The sequence below is a fragment of the Plectropomus leopardus genome, chromosome 19 (genome assembly GCF_026936395.1).
Source record: "Plectropomus leopardus strain MGB_pleo_1.0 chromosome 19, ASM2693639v1, whole genome shotgun sequence".
Classification (NCBI taxonomy): Eukaryota; Metazoa; Chordata; class Actinopteri; order Perciformes; family Serranidae; genus Plectropomus; species Plectropomus leopardus.
In genome coordinates, this window is record NC_142194.1 from 25,147,381 (window position 1) to 25,172,680 (window position 25,300).

At 39.3% G+C, this 25,300-nt stretch overlaps 2 protein-coding genes across 4 annotated transcripts in view; both read right to left on the bottom strand.

Moving 5' to 3' along the window:
• Positions 1-2,075, bottom strand: part of itgb4 (integrin, beta 4) — a 35,176-nt gene extending 33,101 nt beyond the window's left edge. Inside the window, exon 1 of one of the 2 annotated variants that reach the window (XM_088070350.1) lies at positions 2,014-2,075. The gene's annotated coding sequence lies outside the window, so the exon portion shown is untranslated. The remainder of the gene's footprint in view (positions 1-2,013) is intronic. The other variant, XM_088070352.1, reaches the window with a different exon arrangement.
• A 3,302-nt stretch (positions 2,076-5,377) lies between these two features.
• sap30bp (SAP30 binding protein) lies at positions 5,378-24,991 on the bottom strand. Of its 2 annotated transcripts, none has more exons than XM_042507264.2 (10): positions 24,834-24,991; positions 23,894-24,000; positions 22,104-22,148; positions 19,834-19,873; positions 12,052-12,140; positions 9,081-9,172; positions 7,585-7,697; positions 7,453-7,511; positions 6,700-6,790; positions 5,378-6,155 (listed from the first exon to the last, which is right to left on the bottom strand). In XM_042507264.2, the coding sequence occupies exons 1-10, from the start codon at positions 24,925-24,927 to the stop codon at positions 5,977-5,979; spliced, it is 909 nt and encodes a 302-aa protein (XP_042363198.2). In that variant the 5' UTR covers positions 24,928-24,991; the 3' UTR covers positions 5,378-5,976. The 2 variants fall into 2 exon arrangements, with proteins under 2 accessions (XP_042363198.2, XP_042363197.2); XM_042507263.2 differs by having other exon boundaries at positions 5,378-6,158.
• Between the last annotated feature and the right edge of the window lie 309 nt (positions 24,992-25,300).

A 25,300-nucleotide genomic window follows, 5' to 3' on the forward strand; every position in this document is an offset into this window, starting at 1 on the left:
CTACTGTCGGTGTTAGCGGCATTGTTTATTTATCTGGAAAGATCTTTCCTCTTGTCTCCAGCAGACCACACATCAGGTGTTAAAGGTTATTCCAAATAACTGTTGCTGCACTACACCCTATCACATACCTTACAACTGGATTAACACAGGCTCCAGTTATGGTGGGCCACAACTCTGGGATTCAAGAAGTTGAAATGACTCAGAGGAAAAAGCAGACTTTTCCTCTTCACTGTACATACCACACCGGCCAGTGTGAACAAGGACATACACAGTCACGCTCCTAGCAACCAGATCTGGTTTGATACAATGGCTAACTTCTGTGGAGGGGAACAAAAATCTCTGCAGAAACAACTCCCCACCCCCTCCTCTGGCTTTCTTGGCTGACACTTCAGCAGTGATGCCAGTCTAAACAGCCCTTTCACATGTTGGAGGAGGAGCTGAAAGGGAGTGGCTCACCTTCTGTATCATTTTTCTAATTTGTGCAAGGGTTCCCGGCATGCCAGAAATAATTCTTCAGGCTTGATTTTAGAGCTCTCGGTAAACATGGGTAATGACTCCCAGCAGTTCATGCGGGGGTCCTAAACCAGACAGTAAAATATGATTAAATTAACAGTAAATTATGTAAAATATTAAAACTGAAAGCAAATCGAAAGCGCTATTTATGTTAAATGCTTAGTAAACACTAATTCAGTCCAATCACAACTGATACTGAATCAATTCACCGACACACCTGAACTGGCCGGGTTCAGGTACTCATTCATTTTCAAATATTTGGTGTAAAAGCTGGCAGTACGCACATTGAGACAATGTTATTAAAATTTCAGTATTTTAATGTTAAATACATGACCCTTATTTAATGAATATTCAAGGGCTTCATTTTTCACCATAAAAGTGTGACAGCTTAAAATATTTATTAATTATTAATTTAATAATATTCAATAACTATATAGCAACCTCTCTGAGCACTGTGTTGAATGAATTACTTTTGCAACCTCAGACATGAGACCACAACGATCTCTTTCATTTAACTCCTTACTGTACCAAACTAGGGCGGAGCAAGGCATTGTAAACATTCAGGGCTCAGCCCAAACCTATGGGGATCCAGGGTCATGCTCCCTGAGGAGATTTTGTTCTTTGTTTTGATCTCTTCTTTATTATTTCAGTTGTTCATTTATTGAGTCATATATTTTATTTATTAGTCTTTCAATTCTTTATTATAGCAGATTCGGTCCTCTGTTCATTCATTGCCGCTTGCAGCTTTAATTAGATTATTTAACTGAGACTTTTATTTCTAAATGTCTGTCTTAATTATTTCAGTTTTTATTTATTGAGTCATATATTCATTTATTTGTCTTTCAATTTTTTATTATGGCAGATCTGGTCCTCCATCCGTTCATTGCCGCTTGCAGCTTTAATTAGATTATTTAACTGAGACTTTTATTTCTAAATGTCTGTCTTAATTGATTCAGTTATTTATTCAATGAGTCATATTTTTATTTGTCTTTTAATTTTTTATAATGACAGATTTGGTCCTCCATCCATTCATTGCTGCTTGCAGCTTTAATTAGATAACTAAGACTTTTATTTCTAAATGTATTTCTTAATAATTTCAGTAATTTAATTATTGAGTCATTATTTATTTGTCTTTCAGTTTATTGTAATAGCAGATTTGATTCTCCATATACCCAGCAGTTAATCCCTACTTTATCTCTGGTAGCAAATAACACAATTTAAAAGATTTTATACTATCTTTTCTTTTTTTAAAAAAATTTAGCTAATCTCTTATTGTCCACACTTGGAATAAACTTGATTTAATAAATAAAGTGTAATTAATTTGTTCATTGTCCACCTGATACTCCTAAGTGGACCACCAAAACATTTACTCTCACATACAGTGCAGTAAGGACAAGCAGGCATCAAATATTTTGCATGTATCTTATTAACTATCTGTTGCAAATAAATAAATAAATAAATAATTAAATAAATAAATAAATGATAAAAGACGTCACTTACTGTGAACAAGATGCTGTCGTGGTGAGGTGGACTCATCAGCAGAAAAGACGGTCGACACGCAGGCTGCTGGGAAACTAAACTAATCCAGAAAAAGAGAGAAGAATTTATACGTTTTGGATACAGAGGTAAAGTCCGACACGAATGTCTCCACTATCAGCTCCCTTTCTGAGTCCAGTCTGTGCCCAACTCCTCGCCAATTTACATGACAAAAAAACTGCACTTTTTGGATCAGTGAGTCCATTCAGAGCATAATGGCGTCTCACTCTTTTTCCCCACCAATAAATCTGCCACCGTGATGGAGTACAGTGCAGAGGACACCGGCGACATTTCAGACTGAAATGACATATTTTATGAGTGCCGCAAGGCTATAATGATAAAAACAGGACATTAACCCTTTTATTTTTAGAATATTTGCCAAATATGTTTAGCTTGACTTGGATAAACGATAACAAAAATGTCACAAAGTGGGTGATAAGGACAATAAGAGGGGGATGCCTTTGACAATAACTATCACCATATTTTACACAACAGCTAAGCTAAGCTAAACTAGCTTTAATTAGCTAAAAATATAAGGAAAAAATGTAGTTAAGAGTTATAAAGACGGCATTAAGTTTCTATTGAGCTGACCAACCCTTAGTATTATAAATGCGTGGCCTCAACACACACTCAAGCGCCTGAAGGAATAATTAATATCTTAATATTTTGTTCATTTTTCTTTTAAGTCTTGCATAAACACCTACTGAGTCAGATGTGCCTGACGACAGCGGATGGATGGAGAGTTTGTTGGAGGGAAAGTTGTGACTTGTTCAGTACAAGTTGTTCATTGGGTGTGTCTCGCGAGCTCACCTGCAAAGTGTGCGCGCGCCCACAGGAACTTACACACACTTGCAGACAATGTTGCGGATTTCATCATGGTGAATCAGCCTGATAACGTTCCGACAACAGAGAAATCCTATTTCCTAAGCGTTCACACTCTTTATCATACCTCATGGTTAAAACCGAACATATTTCTACTGAAACTATCGGTCTTAACAGCTGACACACAGCATTAATAGCAGCTATTTTGGCTCCAATGCATTTCTTTATGAATACTTTAATAACTCCACATTAACATTACAGGCCAGGGCATTAAAGGGATGGTTCACTCCCATATCAGAAATACATATTCTTTCTCTCACCTGTAGTGCTATTTATCAGTCTACAACGTTTTGGTGTCAGTTGCTGAGAATTTGAGATATTGGCCATAGAGATGTCTGCCTTCTCTGAAATATAATGGAACTAGATGGCACTCGGCTTGAGGTGCTCAAAACGCCAAAGACATACATTTGAAAATCTCAACAGCAACATCTCTTTGCAAAAATCATGACCTGGTTACTTAAGATAATCCACAGACCTTGTTGTGAGCGGTTTCATGTAGGAACTATTTTCTTCCCACTAAACTACACCCGCAAACCGATTCACACCCAAACTATCTAGACTGATAAACAGCACTGCAGGCAAGAGGAAAATATATATTGTTGATTTTAGGGTGACTATTCCTTTTACAAATTCTAAATATATCAATACTAAGAACATAAATCTGTTTTCTAAAGACCAATTCTTTATACATTAATTTTTAAGTGATGCGCTTTGTATTAAAATCAAATGCTATGCGTGTGAACTTTCACTAATCACATATGCATTCTCTCTGTCCTCTATCATTCCAGCTAGGAGGGTGTTTATTCAGCAATTCTGTGGAACTGAAGTGGAACCAAACATGGATACTACCTAAGCATAACATGTCAGACTGTCTTGAACAGAGACTGCATATTTTTGGTACTGTATTTGAATTCCAGGCTCTGCAGAAACATGTTGAGAACATTTGTACATCTACTGTACCAAATGCATGACTACTGTAATGGCTCAGTCAGTGGCCAAATGTGGGCATGATTCAGCTCAGTGTCATAAATTACTCAGGGCGATGCCACAATCTGTTCCCTGCAGGAACAGATCTCACTGTTTTTTCTTATTTTGTTTGCAAACTTCTTCATCCATTGAATAGAAAGAAGTAAATTATTAATATTAATATTAATGGAGTTTCTTTTTTGGGCATCATTTATCTTTTACATGACAAAGTTATCACTGGGAATACAGCGTTAGGCTTGAAGATGATTAAGAAGATGAATACAATTTGAACACAGGAAAGTCATCTCTGAATATTTCTAGTGTTTAGTTAACCAACTGACGTCTGCACAAGTATTTAAACCTTCGAACCCCAGGCAAAGTGCCTTGTTTTCTTTTGAATACATAGAAAAAAGGTAGTGAGACACATAATTTGTAAGGAATTAATACATTTAAGAAATTATTTTTTGAAAAGCTCAGGAAAAATGTCCTAAATCTATATCTAAAAATATCTTACAGAATTTTTTTAAATTATTTTTTAAACCCTTTTTTCAGATGATACCCTTGTTTTTTTTGTCCCCAATTTTTTTCATTTAAAGGTGCACATTTTTAGGTGTATTTCTTGCACTTTGTACAGTTTCACAATGAGAAAAAAGGCAGTGACCAAATTGGTAAGAAAAAAACTAAGGTAAAACTATATTTATAACTATCATTATTATAGGGAAGTATTTAAAATTATGTTAGAATTATTACAATTTTTTAACCACTTTCCCCAGAGTATTTCATTGTTCGTTCGTTATTGTTTGTTTTCCTACTTTATTTATTTATTTTTTTAATTATATGTAAAAATATAATAAAATGCTTTCTTTTATTATTTTTATTTTCTTTTACTGTTTATTAATTTCTTGCTCATTTTTGGGTCATTTCATCCGAAGTCACTCATTGCCTTTTTTACATTTTTGAAATAAAATCAAGCAAATTTTCTCAGGTTTCTAAGAGTTAAAAGACTGCACCCACATCCACTATCTAACAGTGTAAAAGGTTATGAAAAAATATTTGCAGCTTGTAACAGTAAACAGCTGGGAGGGGCTTTTTTAATAATGGTTTTCACTTGGCCACGAGTCAGTGGGGAACTTTGGCCAACTCACACTGTCAACTTTAACCCCAAGTGGTGCTTTAGAAGTACACCGACCTCTTAACGCACACCCCCCGATAGATGTCAGATGTGGAGACTGAGGTGAGGAAGAGCACAAGTCAAAACTCCACCTGGAGCACACATGCATTCCCGGAGAGAAAAGACAGAAATACTTTGTGCGCGTTTGTGGGTGTCAAAGAGAGAGAGAGAGCCAAAGATTCTTCAGGCCAGTTTCAGGCCAGTGCCTGCAGTCAATAGAGCCTGTTCCCAGTGTCCTTTCATTTCCACAGTGAAAGACAAAGATGTAAACAGTTTGTGGAGATGACAAAAACAACACAACAAACCAAGTGAAAAGGCAACATCTGATGCATTTATTCACCATATGTACAAGTGTAAAATCTTACCTTAGATTTGCTCAATATGCCAATGAAGAAAACGAAAAGGCTGAAAAAAACAAGATGATACAAATGTCGAGCTATAACACACAGCTGCTACAGGAGGCATGAACACTATGGATAGAAAAATACACATATTTTAGATATTTGTACAAGGTCTCTCAGGATACTTTATTCAAACATTGTCATGCTCTTGTTGTGATTTAGACTAACAACTGTTGGCAACATAATAAAAAAACGAATGACTGAAATGTTTCATCAGCATTAGATCTGCATGCATCACACAATCGGGATTTTTTGAGTGTTTTGCCAAACCGATTTTGGCTTTATGATGCAACAGTGCAGATAGAATCCCAGAGATAGAAGGCAGTAAAGTCTTTCGTCCATGTGAAGCAGAGGGTATCTGTAGGTGGGGTCTAAAAATGGACACCTAAAGAACGTCTGTCAGTTCATTCGTCCTCTCTCTGCGTCTTCTTACATATATAATGAGCACAGGACATCGCAGCTCTTCCAGTTTCACTCACACTTACAGACGAGCGTGTTTCTGTGTGCTCACTGCTTCGCCTTCTTTAGGATGGTGCCCACTGCAGATATGACGGTGGTCTTGGTGCCGCTGGCGGTGGTTGTGACCGAGACGACAGCGGGCAGGGTGGCGGTGGTGGTGATGAGAGTAGGCTGGGCGAGGGTCACAGGGATCGCAGAGTCCCACTTGCTTTTCCTCTTCTGGGCCTCTGCTAATGAGAGGAAACACAGTTTTTAGACAGATAGATGGATGGGCAAATGGATGGAACCAGACATAAAAAACTTTTTTAAAAAAAACAAACAATAAAAGAGGTATACAAAATATAATAAGGGTATAAACAAATATTTATATAAATTAAAATTAAATAAATTGATATTAAAGTGCAGAATAAAAGCCATGTGGTGTGACAAAAATAAAAAAACATGATAATAAATATACTACTGTTTAAAATGCAGTGTGTTCAGCTTGAGTTAACAGAATAAAGTGCACCAAAGTGCCTCATAGTCCTCCCTCCACAGTCAGCCCTTGCTGTAATCTAGAATAAAAATCTGTTGAATTTATTGACATAGACAATATTAATTTAAGATGAAAAAAAATTAAATCTGCAGAAAAATCTGCGAAGGTGCTGTCTTCATTGTGCAAGTGCAGATTCCATGTGGCTTTGATAACACAATAATCAGGACTTTAATGTAGCGAGGTGCATCTCTGAGAAAGAGCTTCATCTGTGCGGTGCTGTGGTGCTGGATGTTTACCTGTGGCTGTGGTGGTGGTGGTGCTGCTGGTGGTGGAGGCCGCTGTGCTGGAGGGGTTGGTGCCCTTCTTGGTCCCCGTAACAAACTCAATCTGTGAAAACATTTGCATGCTGATTTCTAACTGTTTTGAATTAAAAAACCACATCTTCTGCTGCTGCTCACAGAAGAGAAGTGCCTTTCTTAAGGACACATCAACAGAAACTGTACTTCTGATCAAGGGGAAGAACAAAACTCTTTCTGTGTCTCATTCTCACATCAAAATTTTACTCATCTTATCTGTAGCCTGCATACCACTGACATTTCCCAGCAGAGAACCACAAAGCGGCTCCTGCACGCCACATGTTCATTCAAGTCCACTTTGTAACCGAGGTGCAGCTGCTGGAGTGATGCTGCTGCTGATCATAGCAGCACAGCTCACCTCTGAATGATTATTCAGCGTAATCCAGCCACAGCAAAAAATAGCTGGCAAAGAAAGACACACTCAGGTGTTTTTTTTAAAGTGCACTGCGACTGAAGATGTGAAAAACAGTGAAGAACACGTATGGGCACGGCTCAGCTGTGAAAGCCTCACTGGGCTGGGCCCGAGCCGCAGTTACGAGAGCTGAACTTGGCAGCACTGATTTCTGCGTGTGTCTGATGAAGGACGTAAAGAAAGAAAGAAATTAAGTGCAGCTGGTGGAGACTTGCCCCTGACGCAGACAGAGCGGAGAACTGACAGCTGAAAAATCCTCTCTGTTTTGTTGTTAGTCTTACCTTGGTCCGCTCCTTTTTGGCTTTCTCCAGTTTGTCCATCTCCACTTTCTGGGCTTTGGCTGGAACGATAAAATGCAAGTTTTGAGTTTTTCAAACAAAAATGTAAAAATACGAAGATGTGCATTCCCTTACCTAGAGCTTCATAGTAAGAGTCCTCTGACCAGCCATGTGGATCAAACATATCTTTTGGGTAGTTAGTTCCCAGTTCATCTATACTGCAGAACTGAATGAGCTTCTCGTAAATGCTAGAAAACAAAGAAAAAAAAATAATAAGATGCTTTTTAAAGGCAGAGAAAATCAATAATCTTATTAAGTGTATCTGGTATTGTGTAAATAGCCAACACATTCTCATCACAAATCGTCACATGTTGCTGCTTTGCAGTGGACTTCTGCGTCTACATATTATGTTTTAGTTATCCTTCTGCATCTGCTGTTGACATTACGGGATGATGTCAACAAACACACATGGTGGGATGAAGCGGCACGTGGTTATGTTTAGACAACACAAGCACATGCCAACAAATGCCGCGAAGTCAAGAAACGCATATGCTGGCACAGATGGTTAGGATTAGGGGAAGATACAATAGCCCCTCTGAGCAATAGAGAGACTAATGCACGCTTTTATAACTAGCAGGCTGGACTACTGTAACGCTCTCCTTTCTTGTCTACCAAAGAGTACAATTAATCAGCTGCATCTAATTCAGAATTCTGCAGCACAAATTCTTACTGAGACCAGACGGAGAGCACACATTACGCCTGTTTTAAGAACTCTACACTGGATGCCTGTTTAGTTTTCACATTGAATTTTAAAATTCTGGTGTTAGTTTATAAGGAACTGCATGGCCTTGCACCAGACTACATCTCAGAGATGCTCTCAAGGCCTCTCAGATCCCCTGACTCCTCTTTATAGCTGTTCAAAAAGTAGAACTACATTTGGTGATTCTGCTTTTTAGCCATTCTGCTCTAAAGCACTGGAAAAAAATCTACTGGAGGATCTGAGAGGAGCTGCAAATATTGATACTTTTAAATTAAAAGCAGATCTTTTTAGTCTGGCTTTTATGTACCATCTTACTATCACAATTTTATGGGTCATATTTATTCTGTTTATTAAGATCTTTTTTTAAGATCCATTTTTGCTTTTTCTCGTTTTTATTTCTTCAATCAAACTGTAGAGCACTTTGAACTGCCTTTGACTTCTTTGAAAGGTGCTATATAAATAATTTTGATCGATTAAAGGAAGCATCACATTTAGACTGGAAGCAAACGCTGTACTCCCGCATGAAAGTCCGGGGTTTGTTTGACCCATCTGCCACCCCATAGGCACTCTTGTACTATTTATACCATTAACAGCGGCGGTTCAACCTGATGCCGTTCTGTGGTGTATTGTGTGCACGCAACAGGTTCTGTCCAGCAACGTTCTCAAGTGACCCCACCATCCGCGTATGAGGCTGACGCCATCCAGGGGCATAGCGTGCGGACATAAAAAGGTGGCTTTTGCAGTGGGGATTGTACACCAAAAGCATTGTCATATCAGCAATGTTTGACCACCTCAGAATGAGAACGGGCTGAAATCACACTGTGTGTGTTGTGTACACGTGTGTGTTGTTTTCTTTAGTGGTGCTGCATACCTTGGGTTTCTAAATTCTTTCTTTTTCTGGATGTGGCTGTTTGTGTCAAAATCTCCGTGGAGCTTCCTCTCATACAGCTTGTGTATCTTGTCCTGTTACAAAACAAACAAATCAATGAAGGACGTGAGCAGAAGCCACCTCCTCTCTCAGTGTAACAAGATCTACACCTCTGCTTCGACTCAGCTCACTTCAAACTCCTACATTTGGCAGAACACGCTGTCAATGTCATCAAATAAACAAAACCTATATATGACTGACTCTGGCCTGAGCGAGGGTCAGTGTGAATGGGGCTATTGTATCGTACGTTTCTGATGCTTTTGGGAAATATTTGACAACCAGGTTCAACTGAGCCACAAGGAGCTGGCAGATGTAGCCAGGGCAGCCAAAATGATAAATGAGGACTGACATGGAACAATATGGAAGACGGGAACGCTGCAAAAAATGAGAAGTTATTACTCCTTTGTCACTGTCTTCTGTAATAACCTAAAACGAGTGTTTTCTGATCTGACACCACAATCAGCTGGATAAAATTTTGTAGGCCTGTCACAATAATTACTTTTGGTGGTATTATTGTCATTTTCAGACAGTTTTATTGCCACTAACAATAACAATAATATTATAAAATAATGCAAGTACACCCTACAAAAAGCAACACTGAATGATCATGTATTTCTCAGGAATATTCAGACATTGGATTTAGAATATGGCAGAAAAAAATGAATAGTCTTAAGTAAAATATAAACAAGTGTGTGTGTGTGTGTGTGTGTGTGTGTGTGTGCACGTGCGTGTGTGAACGTGCGTGTCTGTGTGTGTGAGTGTGAGAGAGAGAGAGAGAGAGAGAGAGAGAGAGAGAGAGAGAGTGTGTGTGTGTGTGTGTGTGTGTGTGTGTGTGTGTGTGTGTGTGTGTGTGTATGGAGGAGCCCTGCCTACACTGAAATGCTGACAGAAAGCATATGAGAAGCTCAGGCAGTGATAACAACAAAATGTGTCTCAGCGTAGCTTTTGTTTTCAGTTTGTTTGGCTCAGCCGTTATTAAAAAATAAAAAATGTAAAAAAAAGCTTAGACATCTTTTAGCAAAATCGTTGGTGACATTCCTATGTAATTATGCAAAACCAAAGTGTTTGTTCACGTCTAAATTAGGTTGCTAGCAGTCTTCTCCTGCATTGCATGCTTCTTATAATCAACTAATCTCTCAAACTACTATTGACTGTTATGTCATTTTCCACCTAAATAAGAGTGTATATGTGGTTTTTTTTAAATGCAGGAAAAAATATTAAAAAATAGCTGATAGTTTCCTTTCCCATTGACAGCGATGAGTATGTCTTTCTGTTGTTTTCCTGGTGTGTCACGTTCAATGCCACAAATGCTCAGGATTAGTTAACAGTAGAGAGCATCATGGAGGCCAGTGAAAACAGTATGGTTACTTCTTTTTTATTTCTCTAACTAGATTCAACCGGAGGCAGAAACACCTCAAAGCACCAAGACGACAACACCGGGCAGAGCTACTGTAAGCCAGGAAGCCCGGAGGGCGGCCACAGAGCACCATCAGCTTCCCAGAGAGCCAAAACTATCAGTGAAGCGCAGCTAGTATTAGTCTATCTAGTCTGTTTACCTTTCTGTTCTGTTTTAGGGACAGGTTAGTATCATTGCTGTTTGTTATTGTGTTTTTTTTTAATTAGGTACAAGTTTGTCAGATGGGTCTAAACACAGAGCAAGACAGAGAAGAAGACATGCACGCAGACAGACACTTAGTGTGTGTTTGGAAAAGAGCAGAAGAGCAAAACTGCTTTCTGACTGCATCTTGTTAAAAACATATTGTTTTTGTTCTTACAGAAAGAGAAAGGTACTACTGTAGTTGCGTACCAGTGTCAAACTTGAGGTATCGGTCTAAATGTAAAGAGTGCCCAACCTATTATCAGTTAAATGTAAAGGGTGCTTTGTCGTTTTTTGGCGAACAAATCTGAAGCTCACTGATGGCTTGAGCTCACGAATTCTGGCAGGCAGCGGGACGTTCATACCTCAAGGTCGGGTCACGATTGCAAAACACAAACTGTTCATTAAGTGGATATATTCCAGCAAATGGTGAAATGAACTGTCAGAAACACAGTCTAGGCATTCGTGTGGAGCTGTTCCTCTGTGACTTTAGGGCAGGGATATCCAGGCTGAGGTGGTGAAGGTGAATCATTAGCTGTTCATCTGATGGGTGGGGGAATGTCAGCCCAGCGGCGATATTTGCTGAGCTGTATGCTTACTAAGTCAGCTGTGTGTCCTGACGTGCCTCGGCTCCTCGCAGAACAAACCTTATTGCAGTTAGACCCACCAAACGCACAGCAGCAAGGCAGAGAGAGAGCAGTGCTGGTGATGCTAAATTGATAGAAGATGACACTGTGTGCTGGTTTAATTACAGGGGTGAGTCTTAGGATTTATGTAGCCACCAGATTTCTTTTCTAACCCTTGGGGGAACGAGGGAAACTTCTAAATTATTCACTTGGCGTGGAGAGCAGGTTATTTTGACTGCATCAACGCCAAGATGACTAGCTTATAGCCCCAAACACTCTGAATTTTGACTCTTGCATCTCAAACTCCTAACTCTAAACCTAGACCCAGACTGTGAGTCTGCTTAAGAAAAAAACATCTTCCTTTAAGAGCCAGTGGCAACACTTTATCTTCAAATTTAATAACAGAAAGTTTCCACAATAACACATTAAAAAACCTAGACATGTTAAAACACACAACACATGGCCCCAGGACTATTTTCTCAAGCTCTAAAAAAAACCCCACAACCCCAGTTATATCCACACACCCTCTCCTCTGGTCTGATTAGCAGACATAAATGTGGCCTTAGTGGTGATATAAAAGCTGCTTGCATGAGATGACAGCAGCAGTGTGTTTGAATAACCAGAAAAGAAAAGCTTTGCAGAGAAAGTTATGTGGTTTTATAACACCATATAACAGTGAAGGTGTATCTACCTGCAGTTGGCTCGAGCAGCGTCCAGGAGGCTCGGGGGGGATCCTGATCTCATCGGGGGACATGTTCCTCACCTTCTCTGAGAATAGAGCTGGCAAAAAGAGAGTATCATAAACATGAGTGCTTGTATGATTTCACATTAGTTGCTTTCCTTCTTTTACATGTTTTTATATGAATAAGGAAAACACTAAAACAAATGCTTGGTCAGTATCATGGTATTTTATGGTATACCAGTGTATTTGAAAATCTCAAAGGTATGTTTTTTGACACTGTTATACATACAGGAGCTGCTCTTTACTGGTGGAATAGACAGCTGAGATGAAAGAGACTACAACAGCTAAGGGCGGAGGGATAAGTTACAGGACTGTAAAAAGCCAGCATCTAGCAACAAGAGAATGTGGGGAACAATGGCATGCTTTTTTACATCTAAGTTGGTGAATGTAGGATTTATTTCGACCAAACCCCAGGTGGTAATTTTTAGAGCCATAGACTGTAAATAAAGATGGACAACACACACCCCATTCCCATCCCCCCCCCCCCATGCTTAAGTGAAGCTAAAATATCCCAGATATGGCCGCTGCTATCAGTGGCTGGTGACGTCATTCAGAGCCGGAGTCTGTGCTAAAGCGATATCCGCGGTGAGGGAGTTCCCACCAAAACACCTGTCCAACCAATTGCAAGCAGCCCCATTGAATACAAGCATATGGAATTGCTGTCACAGCTATTAACACCACACTTATCATAAAAATGATCATTTGAACAAACATCAGGGTGTTGAGAACTACCTTCAGGGACAAAAACCATCTCTGGGAAAAATTATTTGGCCTGAACTTTAAGATTTTTGTTTGGCCTATGTCTCATTCACTAACATGGAGGGGTGGGCTTTATGATATATGATGCAGGCAGATACCAGGGGGTGATTGAGATTGAAAAGCTACACTTTGGGGGAGCTGTCATGTTGTCCATCTTTATATACAGTCAATGAAAAGAACAGTGGACTTAAAAAACTAGGTTACTGGCAGTAAGTGTAACCAAGACAGTTTGGGTGAGTTTTGCTTTGTTTCTATCAAATTTAAATGAAGTGTTTTATGATGAGCTAACAAGGTAATTAAGTCTCATCAGTCTTCAGTGAACAAGAGAAAGTTGAATTAAAACTGTCGAATATCAAAAATGACTGCAGTAATATTACTTTCCAAACATTTTGTGGGTTTTTAATGTGTATTTATTAGTCTGAAAAAAGGACTCTATGTCAGGTGGGGGGAGGGGTGAAGCCTCACACTTACATCATCATATATTGTATACCCTGCTGAAATGTCAGGAAGATATGGAATATTATACACTGCCCTAGCATAATAAGAAACCATCGTTACGCAAACGCAGTGAGGGAAAAGCAAATCGAATTAGCAGATGACAAATGAGCAGGAAGGTGGGATATGAATATGCACTGGAGTTAGTCAGACAAAGGTTCACTGTGTGATACATTGCTGGTGAATTCCTAAGCATCTTGTTGTTCAGCGAAGTGTATGCCAGTGGGTTTTATAGGGCAATTTGGTATGAGGAGTGCACGTCCCAGGCAGGGAATGGCTGTTGTTGGGGCTTGTAAGGAGAAGGGCGGCTCCTCTCCCCTCCCTCCCTCCTTCCCTCCCTTTGGACCCATCCCTTGTTTTGCTCTCCCTGCTCGACTTGTCTCCCTCTGCTTTTTCTGACTGCAGGCCAGGCATTCTTCAGTGTCACTCTACATCCCTATCAGACAGATAGTCTTTACAGGCGTTCAGCGCCGTCAATCACGCTCTGAAGAAGCGCTGCGACCTGTGAGCTGTGTGTACGCGTGTGTATGTGCACACGTGTAAATGCAAGAGCTCACTGCTGACATGCTACACAGATCGTTGATATGTAGAGACATGACGGGACATGAGAAGATCATTTTCTGAAGTGCTGTATTTTATCTTAGCCTTAGTGAAAACTTCACCAATTAAAATACAAGAGAAAAAATTCCACAGTAGCATACTTTTACATTATCATCTATCTGTGATGAGATGTGTCCGGGAGATTTTTGTGTTTTAAGTGTTTTGTTGAAATAAAGTATTTTTAAGGCAGATTCCAATACAGCGTTTTCCACAGAAGTAGAGTGTATGTGTGGCAGTAGCAGATGACAGAACTTTTGCTTTCCCCCCCTTTCTTTTAAAAGTGCGTTTATGCCCATGTATCATTCTGCATCCCCTTCTCTAAGTTTTTTGCGGGTCAGTGAAGTTTCCATGACTTTTTTTTCCATAAGCAGCAGTTTGTGACTCCTGGGGTGGATAAATCATTTGTCCATCAAATCAGAACTGATCAAATCAGATCAATGTATGAGAGAGGGTGAGATAAGCTAATTCTTAAGTCAAAAGTCTGCAGAACAAAGAGTGCAAGGAGATGACAAATTAAAAGAGCCCCTGGCCCCTCCGGTTTAATTGTGGATCATTTATTCATTGAATCGGTTATTGCACTTAGTTGCATTTACCTTTTCATTGACACGCAAACTCTTTCACCTTCCCCAAGTGTAAAAAACGTCTGAAATATTGAAAGATTTTTTTTGCTATTTTTTGGTGTTTTACTTAGGTGTTTTTGAGCTCAGACCATGTGTCCATGACCTGCATTAATGGTTGACAGATTATTAGCCTAGCCAATTATTGGGGTCGATATTTGGCATTTTGCTGATTATCTGTGTCTGCGTTTTAGCTTAATGATTGCAGATAAAATAACTTCATTAAAAAGTCCAAAGAAAGTGTTCGCACGGGAGGAACTTTTACTTTGTAAAACCTCAGGGAGATGTTTTGATTTATTCATTTTTTTTAATTTAAAGTGTAACTTGACTTTTGCTGTATATCGTGTGTAACATTTCAGTTTTGAGTAAACATTCTCTAAAGGTATTTAAACAAGGTTTTGGGTTGGAGTTTGTTATATTCCAAATTCTAAATGTTGATAGAAAGATTTTCATTTTTATTGTATATGCATGTCGGTTACAAATGTTGGTTATCTGTCTCAATAACTGCTACTAATCTGTAAAAACTGAAAAAACAATCACTGGTCGACCACGAAACTGAACTTTGTTCTTTTGTTACAGTTGATTGACAGAAATGTATTTTTCATTCTGGTTCTTTTACTTGCTGAAACTATTGATGTTGTTGCCATTGTTTGGTCCAACACTTCTGTCCAAAAACAGGTTCAGTAGCTCTGCATGTCTGTCTGTGTGTATGTCTGTCTATGCTGACTACAATATCTGTCTGTTGACATAAACACTGCAGGTCCACAGTGAAGCGATCCCTGCCTATGGGACTGAGCCAGAGCTGAACTTTGAAGTGTTTGTGTGCAGACGGGATGTCGTCTTACACTGACACACTCTTTCCAGCAGTCCTTCCCTTCAGTATCTTTGATGTTTTCCTCAGTCTGCTGCTCATGTAGGACCATAAATCCACACGTGGAGATAGTGACTTGCCACCCTGAGCTCCCTTTTGTCTGGAAAGTTCAGAGAAGCAGAACCCCACCCTGATCCTTCTGTTTTACCACTGATATGGCTCTACCTCCCCCACCGAGGCAAACGACAGGCAGGGTGTTGCCTTAGACACACAAGTAACGCAAAGCATGCATGTGTGAAGGTTCACACACATTTTTCGACGGCAAAAAGCTGCCAAGTATACAGCTACATGAAGATATATAGTCTCATGCATGTAACTAGCCTGAATACCCCGTATTTTAAAACACAGAACATACTGTAGTCTCCAACGATAAAAAACTTGACAAGGCAAGTCTGGTGAGTCACAGGCATTAGGTGGTGGCTCGGTATTTCACTTAACTCTCTCAAAGACACACACATGCACACACACTGTCACAGACAATTACACAGCGTAGCTGCAACAGGGGTTTAGCATAGTGAAAGCCTGCTAATCTGCGCTAGACAACAGAAGATTTAGATGGTAATTTTGTAGCCTTGTTGGACAAACTCTAATATAAACACTGCAGCCTCCTCAGAAGCAAAGGAATAAATCAAAACATGTGTAATAAATATCCCTGTTTATAATTCGGCTCATTATTAGAGGCATATTCTCAGTACTGTCAGGAAGGACACAGAGATATAAAGAGACAGAGAATAGATTATATTCCGCAACAAAATTGCCATCTGTCCTCCCGACAAAACAGACAGAGTCACAATCTGTGCCCTAAGGGTCTTTTTGGACGGACGGACAATGTCTGTTTCTTCAGTGAACAGACAAAGAACTGTCTTCAGCCTGCTGATGGGAGGCCTTTTGCCAGACCCACTGTGACATTTACTGACAAGACGAGTTTGAGGAGCCAAGCTCTGCTGCAGTAATGTCAAGTGTCCCGGCTGTGAGTCACGCCCGGCCACTACACTGCACTGATAGTGATGGTGGCTGTTTTGAAAACTAAAAATTGCTCTGGTGCATTTCTCTTTCCTATGATTTTTCTTTTTATGGCTGCAGCAAACCAGAAGAGTGGAAGTGGTGATGATGGAGGGAGTTAATTTGTGGACAGAAGCCACTAAGTTCACTCAGCTACTGCTGTCTGTCCCAATGGAGCGTGTTGGAGGAGGTCCAGAGGGAGGTGCCTTACAAGCCCAATTCCAAAAACAAATTTTTCACTTATTTACTTAACTTTCATTGTCAAGAGAAACCTACTTCAGACAACATACAATATAACAACAATTGGTTACAGACAGACAAACTTATTACTACAGTACTTAAAACATTTTCTTTAAATGTCAGGTAGAAGCAGATTAAAAATACTGAGATACAAAAATGCTTTTTCCAGTGCCCTTAAAATAAGTTTCTGATCCCCTAGTGGGATCAAGCTGGACAACTTCAGAAAATGTGTGGCGCTGTAGCGTGCTCCAGGTTGAATGAGCAGAGTAAGAAAATGCCTTTTTGTCGAGCTCTGTACGTACTGAGGGAACACTGAAGGTGATAAAGGCCTGGGAGTGTAGGCTATCACTGCACTGTTTGCTGGACATACAGGAGGATAAATATGTTGGGAGCAGTCCATGGATGGATTTGTAGATGAAGTTATAAAACAGAAGTCTAAATAAAACAAAATACAATGGTTTGCAAATCTTTTATAAATCAATTGAATATAGATAAACCTATATTCAATTGAACACAGTCCAAAGATAATATATTTAATTTGAAAACTTTAAAAGCACTCATTTTGAATTTGATGCCAAACAACATGTTACCAGTGCCAAAACAGTGCTTTTAAAACAGTACCGGTGCCTAAACGGTGCCTGATCTGCTAAAATAAAGCACAAAATGATGGTTAACAACATACAAGGTTTTTTATTTTGCAAAGGCAAATTTAAAATTGAAACTGAATATATTACCACGAAAGAAATGTCATCTGAATGGCAGCATATGTTGCTCCAAAACCTCATGGTGTCTTCACAGATGTGCAAGCTACCATGCAAGTCATTGCATTCTGTTTTTGTTTACATTTTACACAGGGTTTCACATTTTTTGCAATTTTGCAAAGTACTTAAGGGCACTTTTAGAATACAATAACAAGATGCAAGGCTGCTAAGAGAATTTCACATTAATTCAGTTTCAAAACTACCAAACTGAATAAATCGTCTCCTACTTAGACAATCCTTTCAAAATAAAATAATTTCTCTCTGAGGATCATTCAACAGTCACATTATTTTAATTATTATAATCAGTTCTACACCCTTATTGCAACACATTATTATATGTACAGTTTTCTGAGGATAGTTTGCAGTCAAATGATGGATGAGGGATTAAATAAATCCTGCATTGCATAATCTGTCATCATCAACAGCAGAGTGTGAAGCCAAACATTTATGGTGTTTATCAGACTGGTGTGTGAAAGGCCGCTCCCTGTATCACTCATATCCTGTTTGATCTGATGCTCATTTACACACCTGTGCAGGTCAGTTATTACTCACTAACCACTGCCAGCACCCTGGGTCATAACCCATCTGTCAGCCAGTGGACAAAGAGGCTTTTATACGTCACCTTGGGCTAGTTAGTGATTCATAGATTTACTGCACCAACACCCAAGTCTGACTCTAACACTGTATCCCTCTATAAATCTGTTTTATTATACATGCATATACATTCTACAAAGTTCTTTTTGTCATCACTGACTTTAAGTTTAGTCATTTCTTAAAAAAGCTGGACACTTTAGTTTCCAGAACACTTTCCAAAAAATAAAGAATAAACAGTGAATCTATTTGGGCCATTTTCAGTTTTCTAATAACATATAGAATGTGGAGCTGGGTCGATTTCTAGTTTTGCAAGTCTGGTCCAATGTAGAAGCTTAAACAGGATCAATTTTTTGCAAACTGGCATTTGTCATTATGACACATTCTGGGGCAAATTAAAAAATAGCCTCCATCAGCAACCTGTGCTGATGGCGTCACGGTGATCAATCCAACCTGTATTGTAATATTACATTTTTTTATAAATAGATTTACAAAGCCACTAGTGTCGGACATGCCGGCTGAGCAATGGCAACAGAAAGTAGAGAGAGGGGCAAAGCTGCACACGTTTGTTTACTAGTCGCTAATTGCTAATTACTAATTGCTCTTTTCTAACCACATGGAGAGTTCTGTCCCTGTCTCTGTGTCCCTGCTTGCTTGTGTGTCTCTGGCTGTGTGTTTCTATAATTGTCTGTCTCTGTGTGTCCACTGTCTCTCTTTCTATGTAAAGTCACAACTGACAAGCACTGTGGAAGCACTGGTTGCCTTTATCATGATCAGATCTTGTATATCAGATCTAATACATACTTCATAGCGTTCATAATAGAGTATTTAGTAGTTTTCCTGCCAGATTTGCTCACGGTTCGCAGAAGAAATAGACCAGACACTGAAAATATCTTCTGGATCGTAAGCCTGCTGCGGAGCTCAGGGCTGCAGCGTGTCAGGAGTCTGATTGCTCAACATGGGCCCCGAAAGCAAGCAGCCAGCACTCCATGATAAATCGCCCTTCCACATCCAGTGTGACCCCGGCATTAGTCTCTTAAGAATAATAAAACTGCACCAATATGTCCATATTTTGGATTTCAAGACAACGAAAGAGGTGTCCTGACTGCTTGCAGGCAACAGCAGTGCTCTGATCAGAGCTGAACTCTTGTTAGATACCCTGTTTCTGTTTACAGGAATTAGAGGAATCATTTACAAGATGCCTCCTTATTTCACTGAAAAAAAAACATCATAGGTGGCAGCTTGCTTGGGAGCTGCAAGTTTAAGGTAAATGACCAGCTCTAATAAAACAGCATTTAAAAATGGTGGCTGCCATTAGTGCATTGGCTCATATGTCTGACCAATCACCATACACTTGTGTCATTCATAGTTTCTCTTGCGCCGGGAGAGTGGAGCTAAAAAAAAAAAGTCCCTCAAAATGGTGCTCTTAGAACTACTATCGTAAAAGAGGGATTCTGATTCTTAGACCTATGAAAAACCTCCCTTGTCAAAAAACGCCTATTTACTCAAAATAAACTACAGTGCTGATGTTCATTTCAATGAACGACCATGTCAGCCAGTGCAACAATGCTGCTCATTGATGTGTTTTTGGACAACAGTGGAGCTCTATGACACAGAGGATGATATCTATTAGACTTTGGATATACACACATACACAATACTTGTCTGTGGGATCAATTTGTTGTTGGTTTTGTTTTTTTTTGTTTTTAATGGGATATACTGACAACAAGCATTATCCTCAAGAGTTACACAGTATATGTGTGTGTCTGTACTCTGTATGTGTGTGTGTGCTCACCAACTAGCTCATTGGGGTCCTTCTTTTCCATTTCTGAGATCTGTAAAAAGAAGAGGGAAAGGGGGGAAGAAGAGAGAAACAGAGAGATACAGATGATATTTAGGGCTCCTTTTGACAGGAAGAGGCATTCATCAACCCTTAGTGAAGGGAATCATTAACAGCACCGGTGGTAGATATTATTATTAAACCATGTTCCCAGCATGAATATAGTTCATTACAGGGGATTACAGGTGGCTTGGTGAGGTGAACCGAGAGTTATTGTGAAAGATGTGGAGCTGGAAACAAAAGCTCATTCCACTTGTACCTGAAACCTACAAATCACAGACGCTAATGCAACACTGCACAGAAAAGGAGCTGACAGGAGAATAGTTTCTCAGAAGTAACAGAAACCAGAGTAGTAAATCTGGGCAGTTTCCAGTGAATGCCCGAGCTCGGCAGGAGGAGGAGTCTTGTACAGCCTCTAAAATATGCTGCCTGTTGTGCCAGCTCTGTGGGCATAACACAGGTTCGGCACAAAGGAACAGTGCTGTTATTCACGGGCATCATGTCGTCACCTAGCAACTGCACTGAGACATCAAAGAATTGTCCCGAAGTTGGCCAAATCACGAGGAGGAGGAGGAGGAGGAGGAGGACAGAAATACATGGATGGACAGCAGAGTGCGTTGGCAGATATCCAACCCCCAAAAAAGTTAATAAATGGCACCTGCTATTTGAGACAGAGCCAATCAAATACTCTTGAGCTCACTGATCCACATCTGAAGCTTTTTTCACATTTGGCCGCCATTCACAGGAAGGTCAGAGGTCACACTAGGCCTGACAACTGCAGCACTGGAGCTGTAAGTTTCGGTTTTTCTGAAAAAAGGAATTTAAAAGTAGTCGCCTAGTACAAATATAAGCCTTTGCAAAGCCCAGTCCATGTCAGGAATAACTGTTAAATGCATCACTGCAGATGTGAAAGAGGTACTCTGTTGATTTTCAACCACGTCTGTGTCACTGCAGTGCGGGAAGTGTGTGTTTGTGCTGCCCCTTGAAAGTCGGAGAGTCAAAATATCAGTCAGAGACTCTCAGTCGACTGAGACTGCTTCAAGGTGAACAGTCGTTTTTTTTCTGTGCAGTGTGCTTCTGGGGACATTTTGGTCCCCAAAAGACAAACACTTCACAAAGACCTGCTGGCCTGAGCCCTGAAATCACACCACTACCTGCAATCCAGCAGACAATCCTCCAAACATAAATGTTTAAACTGAGTTAGAGCCAATTAAAATCTTGCTACACCACATAAATAATAAATGTGCAACAAAGCTCTTTCCTAAAGTATCCGAGCACAGCGACATTTCAGAGTATTAAATTGCCCTAAATAAGGGCCAAGTATTGTGTGGTGACCTTCTTATCTACAGCTAGCACAAACTGTATCAAAACACCAAGTGTAATTCACAGCCAAAAGATAAGATCCTGCCAGCTAATAAATCTGAACCAAAACACAAGGCCAAAAATGATCAGTGTGTTCTGATGCTACAGGCCACGATACATATCCCAGGTGTCAGTCAACCTGCTGGCTTTGTAAAAACTAGTCAACATAATAAGTAGATTTTTTTCCAAAGTAAAAAAAACATTGTCCTTGAATTCCCTGAAAATGTTTCTCTTCCATGGGAATGCTGCTCCACATGTTGGTTCATGTATTATTGGGAAATGACATCATGACGCATAATTACTGTTATCTCCACTTCTACTGTGGAATAAAGAAGCGGAACAATCAAAGTTAGATTGTAAAACAAAAGCCTCAGACAGAGCAGACATACTCTGTCTCGTATCGTTGCTGCTTGTTAGGCTTGTGACTCATTCTCACCTCACTGACCTGTACCAAACAGCACAGCAGGAAGCTGGCAAGCTGTCCAGCTCACAGGGTTTGCCCTCACACACACACACACACACACACAAACACACACACACAGAGCAGGGTGGGGTTAGTGTGGTGTGCAGGTCCAAGCAGTGTGCTCTGAAAAACAACACTGTGGGTTGAGCTCTTTTACCTCAGAAGCAACTCTGATCATATTTTGAGCACACTGACCTCGTTTTACCTCCATCAAGTGCCTCATTTGAGGATTCACCTGACATTTTTAAACCCACAGCACCATCTAGTGAACATGCTCCTTCATAGCATGTTGATAACGGCTATAAATATCCCTGTACAACATCCGTTTGGGTTAGTCACAAAACAAATGAGATCCTTTTCCAAATCCAATCCATCCCACACCATGTGGGTGTTCAAATACCTCAACATCATCTGCGTCCCTCCCCTCGTCAGATTCGTCCATTTCCTATGAAAAACAAAAATGCAAAAGGTTAACACCGTCAGGATCAAAAGAGATTAGAGCAGGAGGGGGAACCAGCACCCAGCGAAGGACTGCAAAACTGATCAGATGTTTTTACACTTGTTGCAGTACTACAAAGACTTTGTGAAAGGAACATTTCAAACATTTTGTGAAACCTGTTCGACGTTTTAATCCCCTGAAACCTGAGCAACTTGGCTTGAGTTCTTTCGAAAACATAGGAAGAGGGCAATGAGACACAAAAAAGGAATGACCAGAAAAATTAGCAAGAAGAAATTGGTAAACAGTACAAGAAAATAACCTGAAAATTTGTTTAAAATATTGAAAAAAAACATGAAATGCGCTGGGGAAAACACCTTAAAATTATAAGAATTCTAAAAATAATTTTAAATTATCAATGATGGAAGTTATATAGTTTTCCCTAGCTGTTGGGAAGAAGTCAATGAGCAACGAAAGAAGACATGATCCAAAAATGTGCAAGAAATTTGTTAAAATAACAAAACAAATTACCTGAAAATAAGTAAATAGTGTTTTTTAAAAAGAAACCACCGGATCAAAGTGCCTAAAAAATTATAATATTTCTGTACCATAATTTTAAATATGTTATCATGATAATTCTAAACAGTTTTGCCTAGCTGTTAAAAAAAATGTTTTCTAAATTTATTAAATTCTTGATATTCATAGAACATTTCTTGACAAGGTGCTCCTCACTTTTTTACCATGTTTTTGAAAGAAATTGCACCAATTGGCTCAAGGTTCAAAGGTTAAAATATTTTCGAAAGGCATCTGAGAGCAGCCCAAAAAAGTGACGTTGCTCCAGGTTTCAAAGGATCAATTTGTGTTATATAAATGTTTTTTATATTCTGCTTAAGTTATTTATGTACATGATGGAGTGAAAATATTAGGACCACCTTACAATATAATTAATGTTTTATAAAAAAAAATAAATACATTTTTTAAAAAAAGCTGGGGGAAAAAAAGACAAGCTAGGGAAAATATTTAAAATGATCATAACTTATTTAAAATTATGGTAGAGAAATATTATAATTTTTAAGCACTTTTTCCCAGTCATTTTCTTTTTTCAAATTCAATATATATATTTACTGATCTCCAGGTAATTTTCTAGTACTTTTAACTAATTTCTTGTAAATGTTTGGATCATGTCTTCTTCCGCTGCTCATTGCCTTTTCCCCATATTTTAAGAAGAATTGATAGCCATTTTGCTCAGGTCTCAAAGGGTTAAACAAATGGCACATGACGTACTGAAATAACCACTGGGTTGAAAAAAAGCTAAAACCAAAACTTGACAGTATTTATGGCAAGACTTTGCAGTGCTAGTACTAAAATAACAGGGTATGATGTCATGAGACATGTGGTGACAAGACCTCTGTCCCCCTTCAGCAGCACACCCAACATGTACTGATGCTGTTTGATAAATACAAATTGCAAAAACAGAGATTTCACAGCTGCTGCCACAAAGAAAAGCTTTGATGCATTCCTGTCAGCCTCCTCCTTCAGATTTCACACAAGACTCGCATTAGATCCAATCATGAATATGTCAAAAGGCACTATATCTTCTAACAGCACACTTTGTGTTTAGTTTTTTCTGTCACTTAATAGCCAAATATCAGTGGAATCCAACTGAATGGTCAACAGATATTAAACCTAGAGGACGTCATGTTCCTCACAGTAAGAAGTTCACGTTTTGTAAAGTTTTTAGTTCAAATACTGACCGAGTTGCTTTCTCTGCTGTCTTCATCTCCAGACACCTTGTCATCACCTTCCTCAGTTCGGTTCAGGTCATCATCCCCATAGCTGTAGACCAGACCTCCACGCCCCCCTAGTGACAATTACAAGAGACAGAGAGGCACAGGGTCAACACATAGATAACTACGACAGGTAAACAGCATCTCAGGCAGCTGATACTGAAATAAGATGGAACTACGGTGGTGTAAAGAAGACGACAGAACACAGGAGATTTCTTCTGTACAGATCTTTAAAATATTATTATGATCATTTTAATTTCCCAATGTTTTCGAAAGAAACTGCACCAATTTGTATTACCAATTACTATTTTTGATGGTGATTTTAATTTAAAATTTCAAAAATCATTTAGTGATTGATTTTGCCTTATATATCTTATGTCTTTACTCCTTTATTGGAGATATGTATGGTTACTGTTTTTATGTATTATTGCTCTGTGAAGCACTTTGTATGAAATATGCTATACAAATAAAGCTGCCTTGCCACACGAACGGTATCAAGGCTAAAGGAAGGCACAAACCCATTCTCTATTTTTTTTAAATTGCAATATTAATTTACTAGACACGGTGAAAATAACTCATGATTTCAAAATAATTCCAAAAAACATTACATTACAGTCTCTCTTGAGACCTTCGCGTTTCATAAATGCCAGGGAGCACCTACACCAAAACAAATCCATCAATAACCTGCTAAAAAACTTTATATGAACGAACTTTGTAGGTTCGTGTTTTCTTTATTTATATTGTTTACAAACACGTCTTGAATATTGGACGTTGTCCGTAAACTAGCCATGTTAGCTACGAGCTAACGTTAGCTACCACATGAACAGCCGGGGAGAGACTCGCACAGCAACACACAGCGTTTTTAGCCTCAATACAAGGACGGAAATATTAAATGTGATATCATCACCTGTCTCCTCTGGTTCGGGGTCAGAGTCGGGCTCTGAATCGTCTCCATAGTCTGCCAAAGAGGAAAGCAGGGCACTCTTTTTACCGCTCGCCATTGCTGCTCTGTACGTCGCATAAACGCCCGGTCGCACAGTAATAGACGTCGAGGAAGTTGTATTACGTCACACTAAGGTAGCACTGGGTAATGTAGTCCTTATGTTCATTTGACTGAGATGAAAACCCCACTTACAGTCTGTGGCTTCACAACAAGGAGAGGTTTATTCTTTTAATATGACCATTATCAATAAATAAGAATAATTTTAAGTTTTACATTTCAATGCTGACATTATAGCTAGAGCCAAACACTAAAATTATATAAGCAACTAAGTTCAATGCTTTGACAACCACTGGGAAGAATAAAAAGAGGAAGAAAATGCCATTTCAGAAGCCCAAGGGACTTTAATTTATTTATCAGAAGGTGTTTTTTTT